Source organism: Staurois parvus, unplaced genomic scaffold (assembly GCF_062004578.1).
Source record: "Staurois parvus isolate SC_StPar_1 unplaced genomic scaffold, SC_StPar_1.0 ptg000420l, whole genome shotgun sequence".
NCBI lineage: Eukaryota > Metazoa > Chordata > Amphibia > Anura > Ranidae > Staurois > Staurois parvus.
Window position 1 is genome coordinate 1872927 of NW_028318216.1, and position 20792 is coordinate 1893718.

The 20792-nt window shown below is 46.0% G+C and overlaps 1 protein-coding gene and 1 non-coding gene across 3 annotated transcripts in view; both read right to left on the reverse strand.

Moving 5' to 3' along the window:
- Positions 1–8924, reverse strand: part of TIA1 (TIA1 cytotoxic granule associated RNA binding protein) — a 47190-nt gene extending 38266 nt beyond the window's left edge. For both annotated transcript variants that reach the window (XM_089687184.1, XM_089687183.1), the window contains exon 1: positions 8706–8924. In XM_089687184.1, coding sequence (XP_089543310.1) covers positions 8706–8731 — 26 coding nt within the window. In that variant the 5' untranslated portion in view covers positions 8732–8924. The remainder of the gene's footprint in view (positions 1–8705) is intronic.
- Positions 8925–9150: 226 nt separating this feature from the next.
- On the reverse strand, positions 9151–9221 carry TRNAG-CCC (transfer RNA glycine (anticodon CCC)). Its single transcript has one exon. It is a non-coding gene; the product is annotated as a tRNA-Gly (tRNA).
- Positions 9222–20792: the final 11571 nt, after the last annotated feature.

Sequence of the window (20792 nt, forward strand, 5' to 3'; positions counted from 1 at the left end):
ATTGTTGCAGCCGCTATAAATGTCAAGGAACTGTCAAAGAAATCGCGAGAGCTCTCTGCAGGGACATTTTTTGCCGGACTGGAATTCCTCTTCTTCTTCATCCTCTTCTTCATCCTCTTCTTCTTTCTTCTTTTTGTCTTCCTCTTGCAGGTCACTGCTCATGTGCAGATTTTTTTTATCGGTAAAAAGATCAGCCGATTTGCCCATCATTGATCGGCAAAATCGTCCGGTTTTTTTCCAACTTTACCGATAAAAAAAATCTGCCAAAATACCGAAAAACGTCAATTAGCCCACTAACGATCCGAAAATCGGCCGATTTTATTTTCGGACGAAAAATCGTCCGATTTTTGACCCATCTATGGCCTGTATAAGTATCACTTTAACCAGGCCATCTTTTAGATAATAGTCATGAGCCAAAGTTTTCTAACCTGCCTAGTGCTATCCCCCAAAGTAGTCAACTGGCAATGTCTGCAGGTAGCTCATAAACAGATCCCTACCTTATCCAAACAAAAAAAAAAAAATTCTGAAATCAGTAGACTGCACTGAGAGTCATTTAAGGTCTATGAGCGCCTTAAAAGGAATGCAATTGTGAAAGAATGCAGCTGTTACAATGTGTTTTCTCAATTACTAAAAAAGCATAAATAAATAATTTCTATTTACAGAGAGCAGAAACAAACTATTATGTTGGCTACTGTCCATGCTGGAAAATGCCCATTGTTAGAGCACAAAATTGTATGCAAAAACCAAGAAAATTATTATTACACTCTGCAAGTAGTCAATGGTCTCGTGTGTGTCTGTATATTTATTTGCCAGTTAACCTATGTCAACCAAAAAAATAGCAAAAAAAAAAACCTCTAAGGAGATCTCCATTCCAGTATAGATGTTAAAGCGGAGCTCCACCCAAAAGGGGAAGTTCTGCTTTAAGGACTACTCCTCCACTCCCCATTAAGAATAGGCACCTTTGGGGGGCGGGAGGGAGTGGGTACCCGAATTTGACAGGTAACCGTTCCCACCTAGGTGATCGGAAACAGAAGTTGTCCTCCCTCCCTCCCTGTAGTGTTTTTGGACACGTGACAGGTCCCAGAAGACTACAGGACCATTCATAAAGCACAGCGCTACTCGCGCATGCGCAGTGTGTACCTAGCTGTGAAGCTGCAAGCTATCACAGCCGGGTGCCCACACTGAAGATGCCAGCCTCCTGGAATCCAGGACGGCTGGTAAAACGGGCTGCAGGGGACACACCACGGGACCGAGGGACAGGTAAGTGGCTGTTTTTTTAAAAGTCAGCAGCTACAGTTTTTGTAGCTGCTGACTTTTATTTTTTGACAGGTGAGTGGAACTCCACTTTAAAACAATTTAGAATTGGTCATATACAACAGAAATTGTGAAAACATGCAAAATGTTATGAAATGCTAAAAAATAATCATTTAAAAAAAAAGGGACCTTCTGGTTTAAATGTTTTTTGTATGTTTGCACAACTGCAGCGGACAGCTTGTAGCTCTCAATGAACTACGAGGGTGCTGCTGAGTGCTCTCATCGATCATGGATTCTTCTTGCTCTCAAGCAACTGCCTGCCCACACGAAGAACAGGCAGACAGCTATGCAGAGAATCTGCAGGAGCCTGAGAATGCACCTGCGATCTGTTGATCATGGGTGCAATGCTCTGCAGGCTTCCCGGGGGGGGGGGGGGAATAAAAAATTCTCTCTATCTGTCCACATACACGATATTGCCAAATGTATTGGGACCCCATCCAAATCATTGGATTCAGGTGTTCCAATCATCTCTATGGTCACAGGTGTATACAATCAACTACCTAGGTATGCAGACTGCATCTACAAACATTTGTGAAAGAATGGGTCGCTCTCAGGAGCTCAATGAATTCCAGCGTGGTACCGTGATAGGTTGCCACCTGTGCAAAAAAAGTCCATTGATGAAATTTCCTTGCTATTAAATATTCCACGATCAACTGTTAGTGGTATTATAAGAAAGTGGAAGCAACTGGGAACAACAGCAACTCAGCCATGAAGTGGTAGGATACGTAAAATGACAAAGCGGGGTCAGCACATGTTGAAGCGCACAGTGTGCAGAAGTTGAACAACTGTCTGCGGAGTCAATAGCTGAGGACCTCCAAACTTGGTGTGGCCTTCAGATTAGCACAACAGTGCATAGAGAACTTCATGGAATGGGTTTCCATGGCCAAGCAGCTGCAGCCAAGCTTAACATCACCATGTGCAATCCAAAGAGTCAGATGCAGTGGTGTAAAGCACGCCGCCACTGGACTCTAGAGCAGTGGAGACGTGTTCTCTGAAGTGATGAATAACGCTTCTGTCTGGCAATCCAATGGACGGGTTTGGCAGTTGCCAGGAGAACGGTACTTGCCTGACTACATTGTACAAAGAGTGACGTTTGGAGGAGGGGACATTATGATGTGGGGGTTTTTTTTGTTTTTTTTTTTGTTTGTTTTTTTTTTTTTTTTAGGGGTTGGGCTAGGCCCCTTAGTTCCAGCGAAGGGAACTCTTAAGGCGTTCGCATACCAAGACATTTTGGACAATTTCATGCTCCCAGCTTTGTAGGAGCAGTTTAGGGATGAGAGGAATAGTGCCCATCATTAGTGTCAATGGGAGAGAATGCCCAATTGTTGGTGTCAGTGGAAGTGTGTCTTAAGGGCCAGATAAAATAAAGTAAAGGGCAGCATCTGACCCCCGGGCTGCAGTGGAGACCACTGGTCTAATCAATCACGGGAGAATTGTGCAAGAAATGTAATTGAAAAATAAAATGAGCATAAGCTGTGACCTAGAAAGAAAATTCTTGGCCACAAAAATTCTTTTCTATAGCAACATAAAGTGAAATTAAAGACTTAGCTGGTCGAATTTCGAAATCAATGGTGGCACCATCGGATTACAAAACACACAAAATTTCTGATTTTCTAAAGAACATTTTTTTGGAATTTGATCCATGTATGGCCTGCATTAGGAGCAAAGCTAAAATTTAGACAACAAAATCCTAATTAACAAGAATTCAACTACAGGCGAGTCTAATTACTCAGTAAACAGGTGTCCAGCAGACAGCTGATTATAAAAGGGTGTTATTTAAAGTGGTTGTAAACCCAAATATAAAAATTTACTTTTTGCCATAAATACATTTTAATGTAAACATACATACAGCTGTGAGTGTACCTCAAAAATGCTCCCTTAGCTTGTCTCAGCCCTCCAAAAACTGTTGGTCTGTGGGCGTGGCTTAGGACCAGAGAAAAGTAGACGGAGATGTGATGTCACACAATCCTTCAGTTATACATACCCTCCAGCCTTGGCTCAAGAACACGCACAGCTATCTATGCCTGCAAGCATGTCTCCTGAGTGCATTCAGGGGAATACACAGGTGCCAGTGACTGACAGCTCTGCTTACAGCACAAGATCTGTGCTAATCAGGAGAAAGCAGGTAGGAAGGGTTTAAAGTTAAAAATCCTAGGAATCCTGCAGCCTAAAGTGGCAATGTGGACTAGGAAATATTCTCATGTAAAACTCTGTAAACAACAATTCACAAGCTAGGTGCTGTGAATAGAGCAGGACAAATCAGTTGTCAGCAGACTTACCCAGATAAGTACAGCATTACTGAAGTGATGCAGATCTGTCATAAATCACTCGTGCGGATTTCTTGATCTCGTGAAGGCAGACACCGGCACTGAGAAGACACCTGCTCCCCCACCCCTTTGCAGTGTATTACATGGAGGCTCGTGCTGGTCTCGTCTTCAGCACAGCCTGTCACTCACAGGAGAAGGGGAGTGGTGACACCATTTTTCTGCTTGTGTCAGATGTATTCTGTTCAAAAGAGCAAGGGGGGGATTTCTGGAGAAGGGGATTGCTTCAAGATACCAAATTAAGCTCAAATGCTTAGTAAAGGTAAAATCTATTCAACTGTAGGATTAGAGTGATTTGGTTTTTTAGGTTTACAACCACATTAACAAAGAAAACCCCTTCCCATTTCCTGCTGTCAGCAATGGCACCACATGGAAGAGAAATGTCACAAGGCCTGAGTAAGAAAATCATTTAGTTACCCAAAAAAGATGAAGGCTACAAGATCAGCAAAGCTTTACTTATCAGTCAGAATACTGTGGCAAAAGTGATACAAAAATTTAACAAAGATGGAACTGCAACCATCTCACAGAGAAGTCCAGGCCATCCACGGAAGTTGACACCTTGACAAGAGCGTCTCCTAATGAGAAGGGTTGAAGAAAATCGCCATGCAAGTTCACTGCAGTTAGCTAAAAGAAGTAGAAAGCCAAACTGGGGTCATTGTATCCTGTGACACAATACGGTGTACACTGCTGAGGAATGGCATGCATGGGTGTCATCCACGAAGGATGCCTCCCCTAAACTCCATGCACAAAAAAGCCTGCCTATGGTGTCGCATTGCTGAAGAGTACAAAGAAAGATGCATGGTGCCTACAGTGAAACATGGTAGTGGCAGTGTCCTTCTGTGGGGCTGCATCAGTCCTGCATTTCATTGATGGTATCATTAATTCACAGATGTACTGCTCTACATTGAAAGACAAGATGCTACCATAACTCCATGCCCTTGTTCGTCGTGCACTTTTCGGAAAATGATCCTAAACACACAAGGCCACTGCTGCATTTTTGAAGAACAGGGTAAAGTGATTCAGTGGCCAAGTATGCCTCCTGATCTGAACCCAAACAAACACCTATGGGGAATTCTGAAGGGAAAAGTTGAGCATCACTCTCCATCCAGCATTCAGGCTCTAAAAGAGGTCCTTCTTGAAGAATGGAAAAAGATAGATGTTTCAATATGTCGCCAACATGTTCATTCCATGCCTAGAAGACTTGGAGCTGTCCATACAAATCATGGACGTCATAGAAAATACTAGTTGTAGTAGTTTTTGTTGTGGGGAGTATTCATTTTTGCATCAATTAATTTGAGTAAAACTGAACATTTTGTAATCTAAGTTAGATTAACCTTACTTTCATGTGATGAGCTAAACAAATGTTCTATAAAAAAAAAACAAAAAAAAAAAACTCAGTTTTGTCAAAATTTTGAAAGTTATTTTTGTGTTCATTAAGATATTGATTAAAATCGTACTTTTCAAAAGGGGTGTACTCATTTATGCTGAGCACTGTATATAATAAATTAACTTTTTTTTACCTGCAAAAAAGAAAATAAAAATGTGCATTTATTATTTTTTCCAAAAAAAAACTGAACTTATCCTTTAACTCTCCTACTGTAGATTACAAGAGACTGTCAGACAGCACAGTTTGGTGATATGATCTGTTTATTGTACAGTGTCTGTAGAAGTGATGTATATACTGTGTCTGTAATATCAATGATATATATAATCAAATAGGCTTTAAAAAAAATCTGGTTTAAAAACAGAAAAATTACAGAATATGAACTTACGACAGGCAGCACTATATTGTTGGTCATACCCACTGACCAAATTAAAGCCACCTACCTACTGTATATGCCACCAACAAACCAGATGTCTCATGCAGTCTAATATAGTAGACTGGTCCCCAAGCCCTCCTGCTCTCTAGTGTCCTTGTCACTTTCTCCCATGCTCACCTTCAGGACTCCAGAGCCTCTCCCATCATCTGGAACTCCCTACCCCAATCTGTTCAGCCATCTCCTACTCTGTCCACCTTGATCCCTGAAAACTCTTCAGGGAAAAATGTACTTTCTCCAACATTACCTTTTGTACCACTTCCCAACCCTTTTAGATTGAAAGCTCTTACAAGTAGGGCCCTTCCAGCCCTCCTGTGTTAAAATGTATAGTAACTTCTGTTTCCCTATTGAGTGGACCCTAAAACTTTTTTTAATCCAAATATCACCCTCCCTTGTCAAAATCAATTTTGTCCTCTCCGGTCCAGTCATGTGGTCGCTCAGCTCCAATGACTGCAAGGAAGAGGAGTCAGTGCCGACAACGGCTGGTACATAGGAGCCTGTGTGTGACATCACCACTCCTGAAATATCCAGCTACTGTTAAGTGCTTCCCTTCTGCCATGCAGTCGCTGCTCACCGACACAGGGGATCATGTGACCAGAGGTCATATGTAAGTATACACATCTTTTTTTACACAGGGTAGGCAGGATAGGTAGCAGGAGGGGCAAAGCGATGTTCTTAAGCATTGTTAGTATTAGGCTGCAATGTCACTTTAAAGCTCAAGTATGGACAAAAACTATTTTGTACATGTGCTCCACCTCTGGACTCTGTAAGGTGTGACATATCTCTTACTTTTATTGAGCCTGCCCTTTCCTGTTGGTGCCCTTCTGTGACTGGAGGAGGGGAGACCAACATTCATCCACGCCATCCATTTACAGAGCACCATGCTTTCATTGATAAGAATGCAAGGCTTTTTATGAATGGAGGAAGAGGAAGAGCCAAGGCAGTGACTTCCTGTGATCAGTGTACAGCAGCCTCAGTGCCAGATGGTCAGTGCTGACAGGAGTGTAGTTTGAATAAAAGTAAAATGTAAAGTGAAACAACCAATTCTGTTCAAAACAAATGAAATCAAAACGTTTGTGTGTGTGTGTGTGTAATATATATATATAAAGAAATACCTTCCCCTCCCCTTTTTCTTTAGAAGTTCACAGATACATAAGAACAGAGGGAGGAGAAAAAGCAGAACACTGATCTTTCCAATGAATGGCTGTGCAGAGGGGATATGTCAGGACAAATGTGATCATTGGAGGAGAGCATAGCTAGAGAACTGACCACACTGTATTCTCCTACTTAGTGTGGTCAGTTTTTATTAGGAAAGCAGAGTGACTGGCAGGAACACCAGGGATTTCACATAAAGGAAGCAATACAAAGAGTATGCAGATAGGCTAAAGCTGCTGATATCTCTCTGATGTATGAAGTTGGTGTGCGACTTGTGGGGCACTACTTTCATTCTGAGGCTAAAACTTGTCTATGAAAGCACGGTCACTCTGCCGGACGCGAGCTTGCAGCACAAGAAATGGACACATATGTGCACCCTGTGGGCATTTGGCCCACCCTCCCTGCTGCTGCACAAGGGCAGAAAGAGGTTAAAGGGTAAGTTCCCCTTTCCATAAATTAACTCCAACTATTCTGGCCATCCCTCTGGAGTTTAGACGGACTCTAAACCCTGCCTTCACCCTAGATGGAATCCACCATATATGGCTGCAAAAGCTGGAGAGGGTTCCGAAAGTTACTAGGTACAAAGTTCCAGCCTCTGTTTATGATTGGCAGCACGATGAATGGGCTCCCGATCACTATGACAGCCAGTCACAGTGATCATGTGATTGGGAAGACTCTCTCACATCCCAGTGTTAAGACTCAGTTAAAGGGCCAATGGGAGGATGCAGGAAGGGGCAAACTGTTGGGGAGATTATATGTGCGTGTGTGTATGTATATTAGCAGGGGGGAGGAGAAAAAGCAGTACACTGATCTTCCAAGTGAATGTCTGTGCAGATGGGGCATGACAGGACAAGTGTGATCATTGGAGAGCAGACTGAGTTCCCAGCATAGCTAGAGAACTGACCACACTGTATTCTCCTGCTTAGCGTGGTCAGTTTTTATTAGGAAAGCAGAGGGACTGGCAGGAACACCAGGGATTTCACATAAAGGAAGCAATACAAAGAGAACATACCTTTTCATACAAGAACATGGTACAGCAGACACATATCAGGAATATGATGCATACCATGTATGAGGTAAATGCCCAGGTGCTCTCCCATAAAGAAATCCATACAGATCCAAAATAAGTATAGAAGCACTCACAGATCTTGCAGCGGAGAAAAAGCAAAACAGAAGCGATTTTATTGTTAATGTTTTGATGAATCTTGAGAAAGATGGCCTGAGCTTCATCAAAACATCGACAATAAAAAGGCTGCTATTTGATTTACCCTGGCTCCAAGACCCGTGAGGCCCGGTTCACATCTGGGCCTAACAGAAATGTGGGCAGAAACAATCGGTTCTGCCAATGTGTAAAAAATCCAACATGTTTGCGGTGCTGTTATGAAATAAAGACCCCTCAAACATGGGTCATAGTCTTGCGTTTTCCGCAAAACACAAATTGCACTTGGCTCAGTGCCAAAATCGCCTCTTTAGCATGTTTTTTTGAGCAGAGGGAAGCCTATTCAAATGAATGGTGTCGCTAAAAAAACATGCAAAAAGTGCCAAAAATGTGCCGCTGTAGTGTTACATCACATGATTAATAATAATAATAATAGGCAGAGAGTGGTCTTTTTGTTTCTGGCCTTCACACCACAATGTTTTTCTCTGATCAGTCCAAAATTTGAGAAATCTGAAGAGGGTTCTTCTTTAATCGTAAACAAATATTTTTTTTAAGAAACCTTAACATCTAATATTAAAATATCGCCTTCCTTGAAGTGGCGGAGATGGATCCCCAGTCAGGGGCATTGTCTGCCACTATGAAAATGTGTATGAAATAATGTCTCAATTTAATACAATGCAATGAGGGAAATTTCCTAATCAGTGTACAGTAGCCAATCAGCTTCTAGCTTCAGTTAGTTAATGTAAGCTTTGAAAATGAAAGCTAGAAGACGATTGGTTGTCAGGCACAGCTGCTCCAGGTTCTGTCTGCTCTATTCTTACTAAATTCCCCATTATATCTACTCAGAGCCATCCACAGCACACCCCCAGTCTCGGCACAGAACACACACTCCATTCCCGACCACTACATGACGGCAGCCGGGCCGCGAGCACTCACAGGGTCCTGGGAAGCTCGTCCTCCATGACTCCGGGCCCCTCTCCGTCCTAAGGGACCCGGCGGGAAACCGAGTCGGGGTTGCTGAAGGTCGGGCCGCCCCGGTGACGGTAGAAAGTCCGCTCTTTGTTGTTCTTTCTTCTCGGATGGAAGCTCTGAGACCCGGCTCCCACCTCCCCGGCCTGGAACAATGCGAGCCCGTCACCACAAGATGGCCACCGCGAAGAACTGCGCAGCCGCAGCTCGAGGACCCCGGAAACCGGCTGCCTCGGGAAATGCCTGTTTGTAAATCAATGCAATTACTAGACCACGCGACTTGTGTAAAGCAAGTGTCTGAAAATAATCCGATTGTCATGTTTAAGGAAAAATAAAGACATAAAGAAACAAAAGATTAAATGTTATGCTTTGAAAAGAGTTATTTAGAAAATAGATGGGAGTAGAAAAGAAGTGCGCCGCCCGGGAATCGAACCCGGGTCGCAAGAATGGGAATCTTGCATGATACCACTACACCAGCGGCGCCTGTGGGACGTTTCCTCCCTAGAATGATACTATTCTCATCAACATCTGCACGGCATCCCTTACAACAGGAGAATATCTGTTTCCTAGAACTCAAGTATATACAGTCAGGTGCATAAATATTGGGACATCGACACAATTCTAACATTTTTGGCTCTATACACCATTGTCGCGGTCGCCTGATCGCCACCCTCAACATGCGACAATCGCACGACTGCGACCAACAATAATACGTCACGCCCGCGGCGTCAGACCCCAGACCTTCTCACCAAACTCGTGACCAAAGGACTGGGCGATCTAAAACCGCGATGTGACGCACATAACAATGCCACACTCAGCTGCGCCCTGCACAACGATTGTCCAGCTAATCGACGCACCGGCAGCCTGAATGCGCTTGTTACTGGGTCGGGTTAATTACGCAACTAACCCTTCACTGCCACCACCCCTTTTTGTACAGAGAAAGGGGAAACTCTCTTTATCAAATATACACTGTAATGGTTGAAAAGTCGCCTGTCCAATATGGCCACCGCAGGCCGATTGGGCAGAGGATTAAACAAACACAGTAGCGTCTCTTCAGAAGGCAGGAATACGTAAATTGCAATTAAGCGCTTTAGAAACAGTTTAACACTTTCAGAAAGAAAGATTTATTACTAAAAGAGTCAAACAGGTGCAATAAAATATTTACAAAAAAAGTAACTAGATATATATTTATATATTATTATTATACAATATTTATAAAGCGCCAATGGTTCGCTCAGTGTTGTACATTACAAAGGGGGACAGAACATGTGACAGAACAATACCAATACAATGCAAAACATGAGGGGATTGAGGGCCCTGCTCTTTCGAGCTTACAATCTAGGAGGGAGGGGATGGTGGCACAGGAGGAGATAGCTGTGGGGGAGGGAGTGGTAGGAAGAGTGGAGGAGGTTGGCAAGTTAGCAGGGGGTGGGGTAGGTTTCCCTGAGGAGATGGGTTTTCAGGGTGCGCCTAAAGGAGAGGAGAGTAGGTGATAATCTGATGGGTAGGGGCAGGGAGTTCCAGAGGATGGGTGACACCCTGGAGAAGTCCTGGAGGCGGGCATGGGAGGAGGAGACCAGGGAACTAGAGAGAAGGAGGTCTTGTGAGGAGCGGAGTGTGCGTGTTGGGCGGTACTTGGATATTAGGTCAGTGATGTAGTTTGGGGCAGTATGGTGGACGGCTTTGTACGTCAGTGTTAGGTATTTGAATTTGATCCGTTGCGTAATCGGAAGCCAGTGGAGGGATTGGCAGAGGGGGGTGGTGGAATTGGAGCGGTTGGAAAGGTGAATGAGTCTGGCAGCCGTATTCAGGATCGACTGAAGCGGGAATAGCCAGCGGCGAAGCAGGCCAGTAAGAAGGGAGTTGCAGTAGTCGAGTCGTGATATGATGAGGGAGTGGATGAGCTGTTTACTGGTTTCTGGGGTTAGGAACGTGAGTATTTTGGCGATGTTGCGGAGGTGGAGTCTGCATGAGTTTGTTAAAGATTGGACTTGGGGCTGGAAGGCCCAAGGACAGAGCCTTGAGGAACCCCAACAGAGAGGGGGAGTAAGGGGGAGGTGGTAGCATTATAGGTAATGCTGAAAGAGCATTGTGACAGGTAGGATGAGAGCCAGGAGAGAGCAGAATCTCTGAGGCCGAGGGAGTGTAATTTTTTGAGGAGGAGGGGGTGGTCGACTGTGTCGAAGGCCGCAGAAAGGTCAAGGAGTAGGAGCACTGAATAGTGGCCATTAGCTTCGGCGGTTATATAGAAAACAGCTCAGCACAGAGATAACAGGAAGAAGTTAAAAGGTTAAGTTACTTGCCATGTTCAGCCTTAAGGTAAACAGATCAAAGCTGCAGAGCGGAAAGGGTCTTTGATCTCCTGCTGTTACGATGTTAAAATTAGGAGATCTCTTTAGCTTAACTCTTTAGGCTTGCCAGCCTGTCTTTTAAAGTCCCCCTGCAAGGGAGGGGGGGTGGCTCTGAACATTGGCCAATACGCTGTTTTTGAAGGGGTCAGTCCGGCGAACTCTGAATTAGAACCAACATCTGTCATAATCCATGACATGAAACATAGGGGAAAAACCTGATGTCAGGGATCACCGCGACGCATGAGTCTGCACATGCGTAGGTGTCCGACAAGACATGCAGGTAGGCGGGCACTAGGATCCAGGCGCGCCTGTCACCTATGACCGCGCTGGGCAGGCACTAGGACCCAGGCATGCCTGTCAGTGCCGGGCGGGCTATTTAAACCAGCCCTGCACAGACACAAGTTGCCGTATGGTCTTCTTACCCTGTTCCTGCTAGTGTGTTTTCTGCTGACTGATTCGTTGCTGACCCTGCTGGATCCTGACTTCGCTGACTTCTCCTGCTCTGACCCCTGGCTCGTTTGACTACTCTTCTGGACAATTCTACTGATCTGAACTCCTGTTACCGAACCCGGCAAGTGACTTGACTATTCTTTGCTGCCTTGTACCACGCTGATCCCACTGTTACCGAACCGGCCTGTCTGACCACGCTTATTGCCCTGCTATCCATCCGCCCTGCACGGATCCGGTCACCACTGCTCAGGCCCATACGCCTCTTCACGTCAGGCTCTCCACCTGTATACACTTCTGGCGGATCCCTCTACCACAGGTGGGTGTACTCAGGGGCCGCGACCTGGTCTCCGTCTGCTCCAAGTCCATCCCCACCATCAGGGGCCCTGGTGAACAGCAGACTGGGGCTTAGATTCCGCACTCTGGGGAATCCTGTTCTGTGGAGTTCTAGAGGTACCGCCAGGCGGTGTCTGACAGAACCATACGGCCATGACGGAGCCTGGAAGAGGTCCATCCCCACTGTAGGACATATGCCAGCATCTGGCGGCACTGACCCAAGCCGTCAAAACGCTGCAAGAGGGATACACGCATCTCGAGAACCACATCCAGACGCTAGCAGCACCAGCCGCTACATCTCAGAATCCGGCTACTCCTGCTTCGGCCAGAGCATCTCTGGGACCACCCACTGGAGCAGTGGCCTCCTTGCCTTCACCGGAACCCTGCGTTCCGTTGCCGGAATGTTTCAGCGGGGATCGAGCTAAATTCAGGGCCTTCCGGAACGCGTGCCTGCTTTATTTCAGCCTGGAGCCACGAACATTTTCCACAGAATCAGTTAAAGTGGGATTCATCGTGTCTCTATTCCAGAACGGACCCCAGGGCTGGGCCCACCGACTAATGGAGACCCACGATCCCCATCTAGAGACGGTAACTGACTTCTTTAACGCAATGGCAGTCTTATATGATGACCCGCAGTGGGCAGCCTCCGCAGAAATGGCCCTGTACTCTCTCAGACAAGGCCACCGGGCAGCGGAGGAGTATGCTTCGGAGTTTAGACGATGGATGGGGGATACCCAGTGGAATGATGCCACGCTACGCCACCAGTTCCGCATGGGTTGTCCGAGGCTCTTAAGGATGAGTTAGCCCGGGTGGGCCTACCCGATTCCTTGGAGAATCTCATTACCTTGGCCATCCAAATTGACCGCAGACTGCGGGAATGCAGACTGGAGAGGACCAGCCAGGGTCAGAGATCTACATGGGTACTCCCTCGTACCCCAGTCCAACCCTTGCCAGGGGGAAACCGGAACTTGGAGTCTGATGATGTCCCCGAACCCATGCAGCTTGGATTGGCACGGCCATCACTGTCGGCCTAGGAACGCCAGAGACGACGGGCAAATAACCTCTGTCTCTACTGTGGAGAAGCTGGTCATATGGTGCATTCTTGCCCAGCAAAACTGAGTAAGTCTGCTTCTGTTTTTTCCTCCGTATCCTCTGAATACTCTAACCATTCCAATTATTTAGCCATACCCGTTTCTTTTCAGCTTTCAGGAAGAACCGTATCAGCAACAGCAATAATTGATTCTGGGGCATGCAGTTATTTTGTTGATTTAGATTTTGCCAACCAACAAAAGATCCCCCTTCAGACCAGGGAATGTGGGCCTAACATCTTCTTGGCTGACAGATCACGTATTAAGTCAGGGTTGGTGGACCGGGAAACTCCCCCTATTTACACTACAGTAGCTAACCATCATCGGGAGTTCCTCCGCTTGGATGCTATAGCCTCCCCTCTTTTCCCAGTCATTCTGGGGCTCCCTTGGTTGCGGGCCCACAACCCCCAGATTGATTGGGAAACTGGGTCCATCCAGTTCCAATCTCCTTATTGCCGGGAACACTGCTACGCCCTGACCTCCGCGACTCCCCCGTCCCTTCTATGTATAGACGGAGACGCCAACCTAATCCAGGCCATCCTTCCGGCCTACCACAGCTTTCTTGACGTTTTTAGTAAGTGAGGGGCAGACATCCTTCCTCTACACCAAACATATGACTGTCCCATTGACCTCCTACCTGGATCTGAGATTCCGTTTGGTCGGATATTCCCCCTATCTGAGCGGGAACTGGGGGTTCTCAAGAATACATCGATGAGAACCTCCAAAAGGGGTTCATCCACCCCTCCACATCACCAGCCGGGGCTGGAATCTTTTTTGTCGAAAATAAAGACAAGTCCCTGAGGCCCTGTAACGATTATTGTGATTTGAACAAGATTACGATAAAGAATCGTTATCCACTTCCTTTGGTTCCAGAACTCTTCCAAAGGTTAACATCAGCAGTAATATTTACTAAACTAGACTTGAGGGGCGCATATAACCTGGTCCGCATAAGGGAGGGGGACAAGTGGAAAACAGAGTTTCGTACTAGATTTGGGCACTTTGAATACTTAGTCATGCCTTTCGGACTTTGCAACGCCCCAGCCATGTTCCAACATTTTCTTAACGATGTATTTCGAGACTATCTGTATGTCTTCGTGGTCATTTATTTAGACGACATCTTGATCTTCCCCTCCCTTGAAGCCCATAGGGGTCATGTCAAAAGTGTGTTGGAACGTTTATGCCAACACGGGTTGTACGCTAAAGCTGACAAATGCAGCTTTGAGCAGCGCAGTATTGCGTTCCTGGGGCTGATCATCTCCACCACAGGGGTTGCGATGGATCTGCAGAAGGTCTCGGCAATCTTGGATTGGCCAGTACCCGCGGACAAGAAGGGCGTGCAACGCTTCATTGGCTTTGCAAACTTTTATAGGAAGTTCATCAGGAACTTCTCGGGTCTTGTGTCCCCCATTACCCAGCTCACCAAACAGGGGGTCCGTTTCAGATGGACACCCGAGGCTCAAACAGCGTTTGAGACCTTGAAGGGACTATTTACCACAGCACCTATTCTTAGTCACCCAGATTCCTCCCTGCCATATGTTTTGGAAGTCGATGCTTCGGAAAACGCATTGGGGGCCATCCTGTCCCAGAGAAAAGGCACCAAAGAGCTCATGCACCCAGTGGCATTCTTTTCAAGGAAATTTACGCCCGTGGAAAGAAATTATGACATTGAGGACCGAGAACTTTTGGCCATCAAGGCCGCACTGGAGGAATGGAGATACTTGCTGGAAGGGGCCACGCATCCAATTTTGATCTTCACAGACCACAAAAACCTGGAATACTTGAGGATGGCCAAGCGCCTGAGACCATGCCAAGCGAGATGGGCACTCTTTTTCTCCCGGTTTGTATTCCATATCACGTATAGGCCTGGGTCCCAGAATACAAAACCCGACGCCCTCTCGCGCATGTTTGAAGACCCAGAAGAGGTCCCCAGGCCAGACACTATCTTATCCTCTGGGAACTTTCTTGCCCTCCAAACCAAGCTACGCTCTAAGCTACAGAGCGCATCCGTAGGAATGCCAAGCCCACCTGGGGTTTCCCTACAGAGCAAGGAGGGTCTCTTGTGGAAAGAAGGGCTAATCGCGGTACCTGAGGAGGTCCGAACCTTAGTCGTGGGACAATGCCATGACCATCCACTGGCAGGTCATTTCGGAATGGCAAAGACTCTAGAATTACTCCAGCGCACATTCTGGTGGCCAAACATGGCTAAGGATTGCGAGCTTTACGTTAAGACTTGCGCTACCTGTCAAAGGAACAAGCCCACCAGAAGCAAGACCTGGGGTTTACTAAGTCCACTGCCTATACCTGATCGGCCATGGCAAATGATCTCGATTGATTTCATAGTCGAGCTTCCTCCATCTCAAGACCATTCAGCAATCTTCGTAATTGTTGACCGCCTGCCGAAGATGGCCCATTTCCTGCCACTAAGGAACACGCCCTCGGCTCTGGAAACAGCACGAATCTTTGTAAGAGAAGTGGTAAGACTTCATGGAATTCCAGAAGACATTGTTTCAGACCGGGGGGTTCAGTTCACATCGAAGTTCTGGAAAACGTTGTGCGAGGTTTTGGGAATCAGATTGTCTATCTCATCCGCCTACCACCCACAGACAAATGGGCAGACGGAAAGGACGAACCAGATGTTGGAGCAATACCTGAGATGTTATACGTCCTTTCTCCAGGACGATTGGCTGGCACTCTTGCCATTAGCCGAATTTGCGTATAATAACGCAAATCATTCGGCTACGGTGCAATCCCCATTTTTTGCAAACTATGGGTTCCACCCCACATTTTTACCCGATCTGATTCCCGAAAGCCCAGTTCCTGCTACTCAGAACATGCTGAATTTTTTTTCTGCCAACAACAAGGTGCTTCAAGAAGCCATTGCAAAAGCCCAGGAGGACAGCAAAAGGGCCTTCGACAGGAAGAGAAGAGGTGAACTAGTCTTGCAACCTGGTGATCAAGTCTGGCTAGCGACAACGAATTTGAAGATGTCTTGTCCATCGAAAAAACTGGGGCCAAAGTTTATGGGTCCATTCCGGGTGAAACGGAAGATCACCGAGGTAGCGTATGAACTTACACTTCCGGAAACCTTTAAGACTCACCCAGTCTTCCATGTTTCACTGCTAAAACCAGCAGTGCCAGATCCTTTCCCTGATCGAAGGTCCAGACCTCCAGAGGCAGTAATCATTAATGAACAAGAGGAATTTGAGGTTGAAGCGATCATAGATTGCAGGAAGAGGGACGGCCAGACACAGTTCCTGATTAAGTGGAAGGGTTATGGCCCTGAGGAGAATTTGTGGGAACCAGCCCAAAACGTTCACGCCCCTAGACTTGCCCAAGAGTTTTTTCACAGCCACCCACAGAGGAGAGATCGGTTGGGCAGCCAGAGGCTGCCCGTAGGGGGGGGCAATGTCAGGGATCACCGCGACGCATGAGTCTGCACATGCGTAGGTGTCCCACAAGACATGCAGGTAGGCGGGCACTAGGATCCAGGCGCGCCTGTCACCTATGACCGCGCTGGGCAGGCACTAGGACCCAGGCGCACCTGTCAGTGCCGGGCGGGCTATTTAAACCAGCCCTGCACAGACACAAGTTGCCTTATGGTCTTCTTACCCTGTTCCTGCTAGTGTGTTTCCTGCTGATTGATTCGTTGCTGACCCTGCTGGATCCTGACTTTGCTGACTTCTCCTGCTCTGACCCCTGGCTCGTTTGACTACTCTTCTGGACAATTATACTGATCTGAACTCCTGTTACCGAACCCGGCGAGTGACTTGACTATTCTTTGTCTGCTGCCTTGTACTATGCTGATCCCACTGTTACCGAACCGGCCTATCTGACCACGCTTATTGCCCTGCTATCCATCCGCCCTGCACGGATCCGGTCACCACTGCTCAGGCCCATCCGCCTCTTCACGTCAGGCTCTCCACCTGTACACACTTCTGGCGGATCCCTCTACCACAGGTGGGTGTACTCGGGCCGCGACCTGGTCTCCGTCTGCTCCAAGTCCATCCCCACCAGCAGGGGCCCTGGTGAACAGCAGACTGGGGCTTAGATTCCGCGCTCTGGGGAATCCTGTTCTGTGGAGTGCTAGAGGTACTGCCAGGCGGTGTCTGACACCTGACTTGAGCAATGTTCATTTCATTCTGTCACCTTTAACTGTTAAGTTTTATGAGGTTACAATCTCTTTCAATGCCTGGGAGAAGCTGCCTTATCTGTTTTAGGATGTGTGAGCCTATACAAGTTCTTAGACTGAGAGGCTCTGCCTCCATTGGGGGGTTTTGTAGCGCTGGGCCCCCTACTGCTCCAGCCTGCCAGCAACTTTTAACACTTACACATCTGTCCCTGTGCCTCTCAGGAAGGGAGGGGGGAGGAGAATAAAGGATTGAGGCATACTCTAATAAAAAAAGGGGAACTCCGCATCCAACTCTGATGAGCAAGTTTGCTACAACCACCACAATGGATTTGAAATGAAACAAACAAGATTTTCTTTAACTGCAGGCTGTCAGCTTAAATTTGAGGGTATTTACATCCAAATCAGGTGAACAGTGTAGGAATTACAACAGTTTGCATATGTGCCTCCCACTTGTTAAGGGACCAAAAGTAATGGGACAGAATAATCATAAATCAAACTTTCACTTTTTAATACTTGGTTGCAAATCCTTTGCAGTCAATTGCAGCCTGAAGTCTGGAACGCATAGACATCACCAGACGCTGGGTAATGGGACAATTGGCTTCTCAGCTGTTCCATGGCCAGATGTGTGTTACTCGCTCATTATCCCAATTACAATGAGCAGATAAAAGGTCCAGAGTTCATTTCAAGTGTGCTATTTGCATTTGGAATCTGTTGCTGTCAACTCTCAAGATGACATTCCCCTCCCTCCTAGATTGTAAGCTCGAAAGAGCAGGGCCCTCAATCCCCTCATGTTTTGCATTGTATTGGTATTGTTCTGTCACATGTTCTGTCCCCTTTTGTAATGTACAGCGCTGAGTGAACTATTGGCGCTTTATAAATACTGTATAATAATAATAATAATAATAATGAGATCCAAAGAGCTGTCACTATCAGTGAAGCAAGCCATCATTAGGCTGAAAAAACAAAACAAACCCCTCAAAGAGACAGCAAAAACATTAGGTGTGGCCAAAACAACTGTTTGGAACATTCTTAAAAAGAAGGAACGCACCGGTGAGCTCACCAACACCAAAAGACCCAGAAGACCACGGAAAACAACTGTGGTGGATGACTAAAGAATTCTTTCCCTGGTGAAGAAAACACCCTTCACAACAGTTGGCCAGATCAAGAACACTCTCCAGAAGGTAGGTGTATGTGTGTCAAAGTCAACAATCAAGAGAAGACTTCACCAGAGTAAATACAGAGGGTTCACCACAAGATGTAAACCATTGGTGAGCCTCAAAAACAGGAAGGCCAGATTAGAGTTTGCCAAACGACATCTAAAAAAGCCTTCACGTTCTGGAACAACATCCTATGGACAGATGAGGCCAAGATCAGCTTGTACCAGAGCGATGGGAAGAGAAGAGTATGGAGAAGGAAAGGAACTGCTCATGATCCTAAGCATACCACCTCATCAGTGAAGCATGGTGGTGGTAGTGGCATGGCGTGGGCATGTGTGGCTGCCAATGGAACTGGTTCTCTTGTATTTATTGATGATGTGACTGCTGACAAAAGCAGCAGGATGAACTCTGAAGTGTTTTGGGCAATATTATCTGCTCATATTCAGCCAAATGCTTCAGAACTCATTGGATGCTGCTTCACAGTGCAGATGGACAATGACCCAAAGCATACTGCAAAAGCAACCAAAGAGTTTTTTAAGGGAAAAAAGTGGAATGTTATGCAATGGCCAAGTCAATCACCTGACCTGAATCCGATTGAGCATGCATTTCACTTGCTGAAGACAAACTGAAGGGAAAATGCCCAAAGAACAAGCAGGAACTGAAGACAGTTGTAGTAGAGGCCTGGCAGAGCATCACCAGGGATGAAACCCAGCGTCTGGTGATGTCTATGCATTCCAGACTTCAGGCTGTAATTGACTGCAGTCTGAGGTGCAACTTGGCGGTGTCAGATGGACCGAAACATGAGGCCTGAGAAAGAACATAATTTGTCTACACAAGAAAGGTGAAGGCTACAAGAAGATTAGCAAAGCTTTACTTATCAGTCAGAATACTGTAACAAAAGTGATACAAAAATTAACAAAGATGGAACTGCAACCATGTCACAGAGATGTCCAGGACATCCACAGAAGTTAACACCTCGACAGCAGCATCTTCTGATGAGAAGGGTTGAAGAAAATTGCCTTGCAAGTTCACTGCTGTTAGCTAAAGAAGTAGAAAGCCAAACTGGGGTGATTGTTTCCTGTGATACAATACGGCGTACACTGCAGAGGAATGGCATGCATGGGTGCCGTCCATGAAGCAAGCCTCTCCTAAAGCCCATGCACAAAAAAGCCCACCTAGAATTTGCCAGGGCCCATGCAGAAAAAGAAGAAGACTACTGGGACTCTGTACTCTGGAGTGATGGGACCAAGATAAATGTTTTTGGAACCGATGGCTTCAAAACTGTATGGCGTCGCAAAGGTGAGGAGTACAAAGAAAAATGCCTGTTGCCTACAGTAACACATGATGGTGGCTGTGTCCTTCTGTGGGGCTGCATGAGTGCTGCTGGTGTCGGGGAGCTGCATTTCATTGATGATATCATGAATTCACAGATGTACTGCTCTATATTGAAATAGAAGATGCTACTGTCACTCTGTGGCCTTGGTCGTTGTGCACTTTTCCAACATGATAATGATCAAAAACACACATCTAAGGCCACTGCTGCATTTCTGAAGAAGAACAGAGTGAAAGTGATTCAGTGGCCAAGTATGTGTCCTGATCTGAACCAAATCAAAGATGTATTGGGAATTCTGAAGAGATTGTTCTTGAAGAATGGAAAAAGATAGATGTTGCCGCATGTCACCAATATGTTCATTCCATGCCTAGAAGACTTGGTGCTGTCCTTACAAATCATGTAGGTCATACAAAGTACTAGATTTAGTAGTTTTTGTTGTGGGGTGTATTAATTTTTGAATCAACTAATTTGAGCAAAACTGAAGATTTTGTGATCTAAGTTATATTATTAACCTTACTTTCATGTAATGAGCTAAACAAATGCTCTATAAAACTCAGTTTAGTAAACATTTTAGAAATTGTCCTTGTGTTCATTGAGATTTTGATTAAAATCTTACTTTTCAAAAAGGGGTGTACTCATTTATGCTGGGCACTGTGCATATACAGTATCTCACAGAATTGAGTACACCCCTCACATTTTTGTAAATATTTTGTTGCATCTTTTCATGTGACAACACTAAATAAATGACACTTTGCTGCAATGTAAAGTAGTGAGTGTACAGCTTGTATAACAGTGTAAATTTGCTGTCCCCTCCAAATACCTCAACGCACAGCCATTAACAGCTGGCAACAAAAGTGAGTACACCCCTAAGTGAAAATGCCTAAATTGGGCCCAAGTAGCCATTTTCCCTCCCCGGTGTCATGTGACTCAATAGTGTTATAAGGTCTGAATGGGGAGCAGGTGTGTAAAATTTGGTGTTATCGCTCTCATTCTCTCATACTGGTCACTGGAAGTTCAACATGGCACCTCATGGCAAAGAACTCTCTGGGGATCTGAAAAAAAGAATTGTTGCACTACATAAACATGGCATAAGCTATAAGAGGATTTCCAAGACCCTGAAACTGAGCTGCAGCACAGTGGCCAAGACCATAAAGCGGTTTAACAGAACAGGTTCCACTCAGAACAGGCCTCGCCATGATTGACCAAAGAGGTT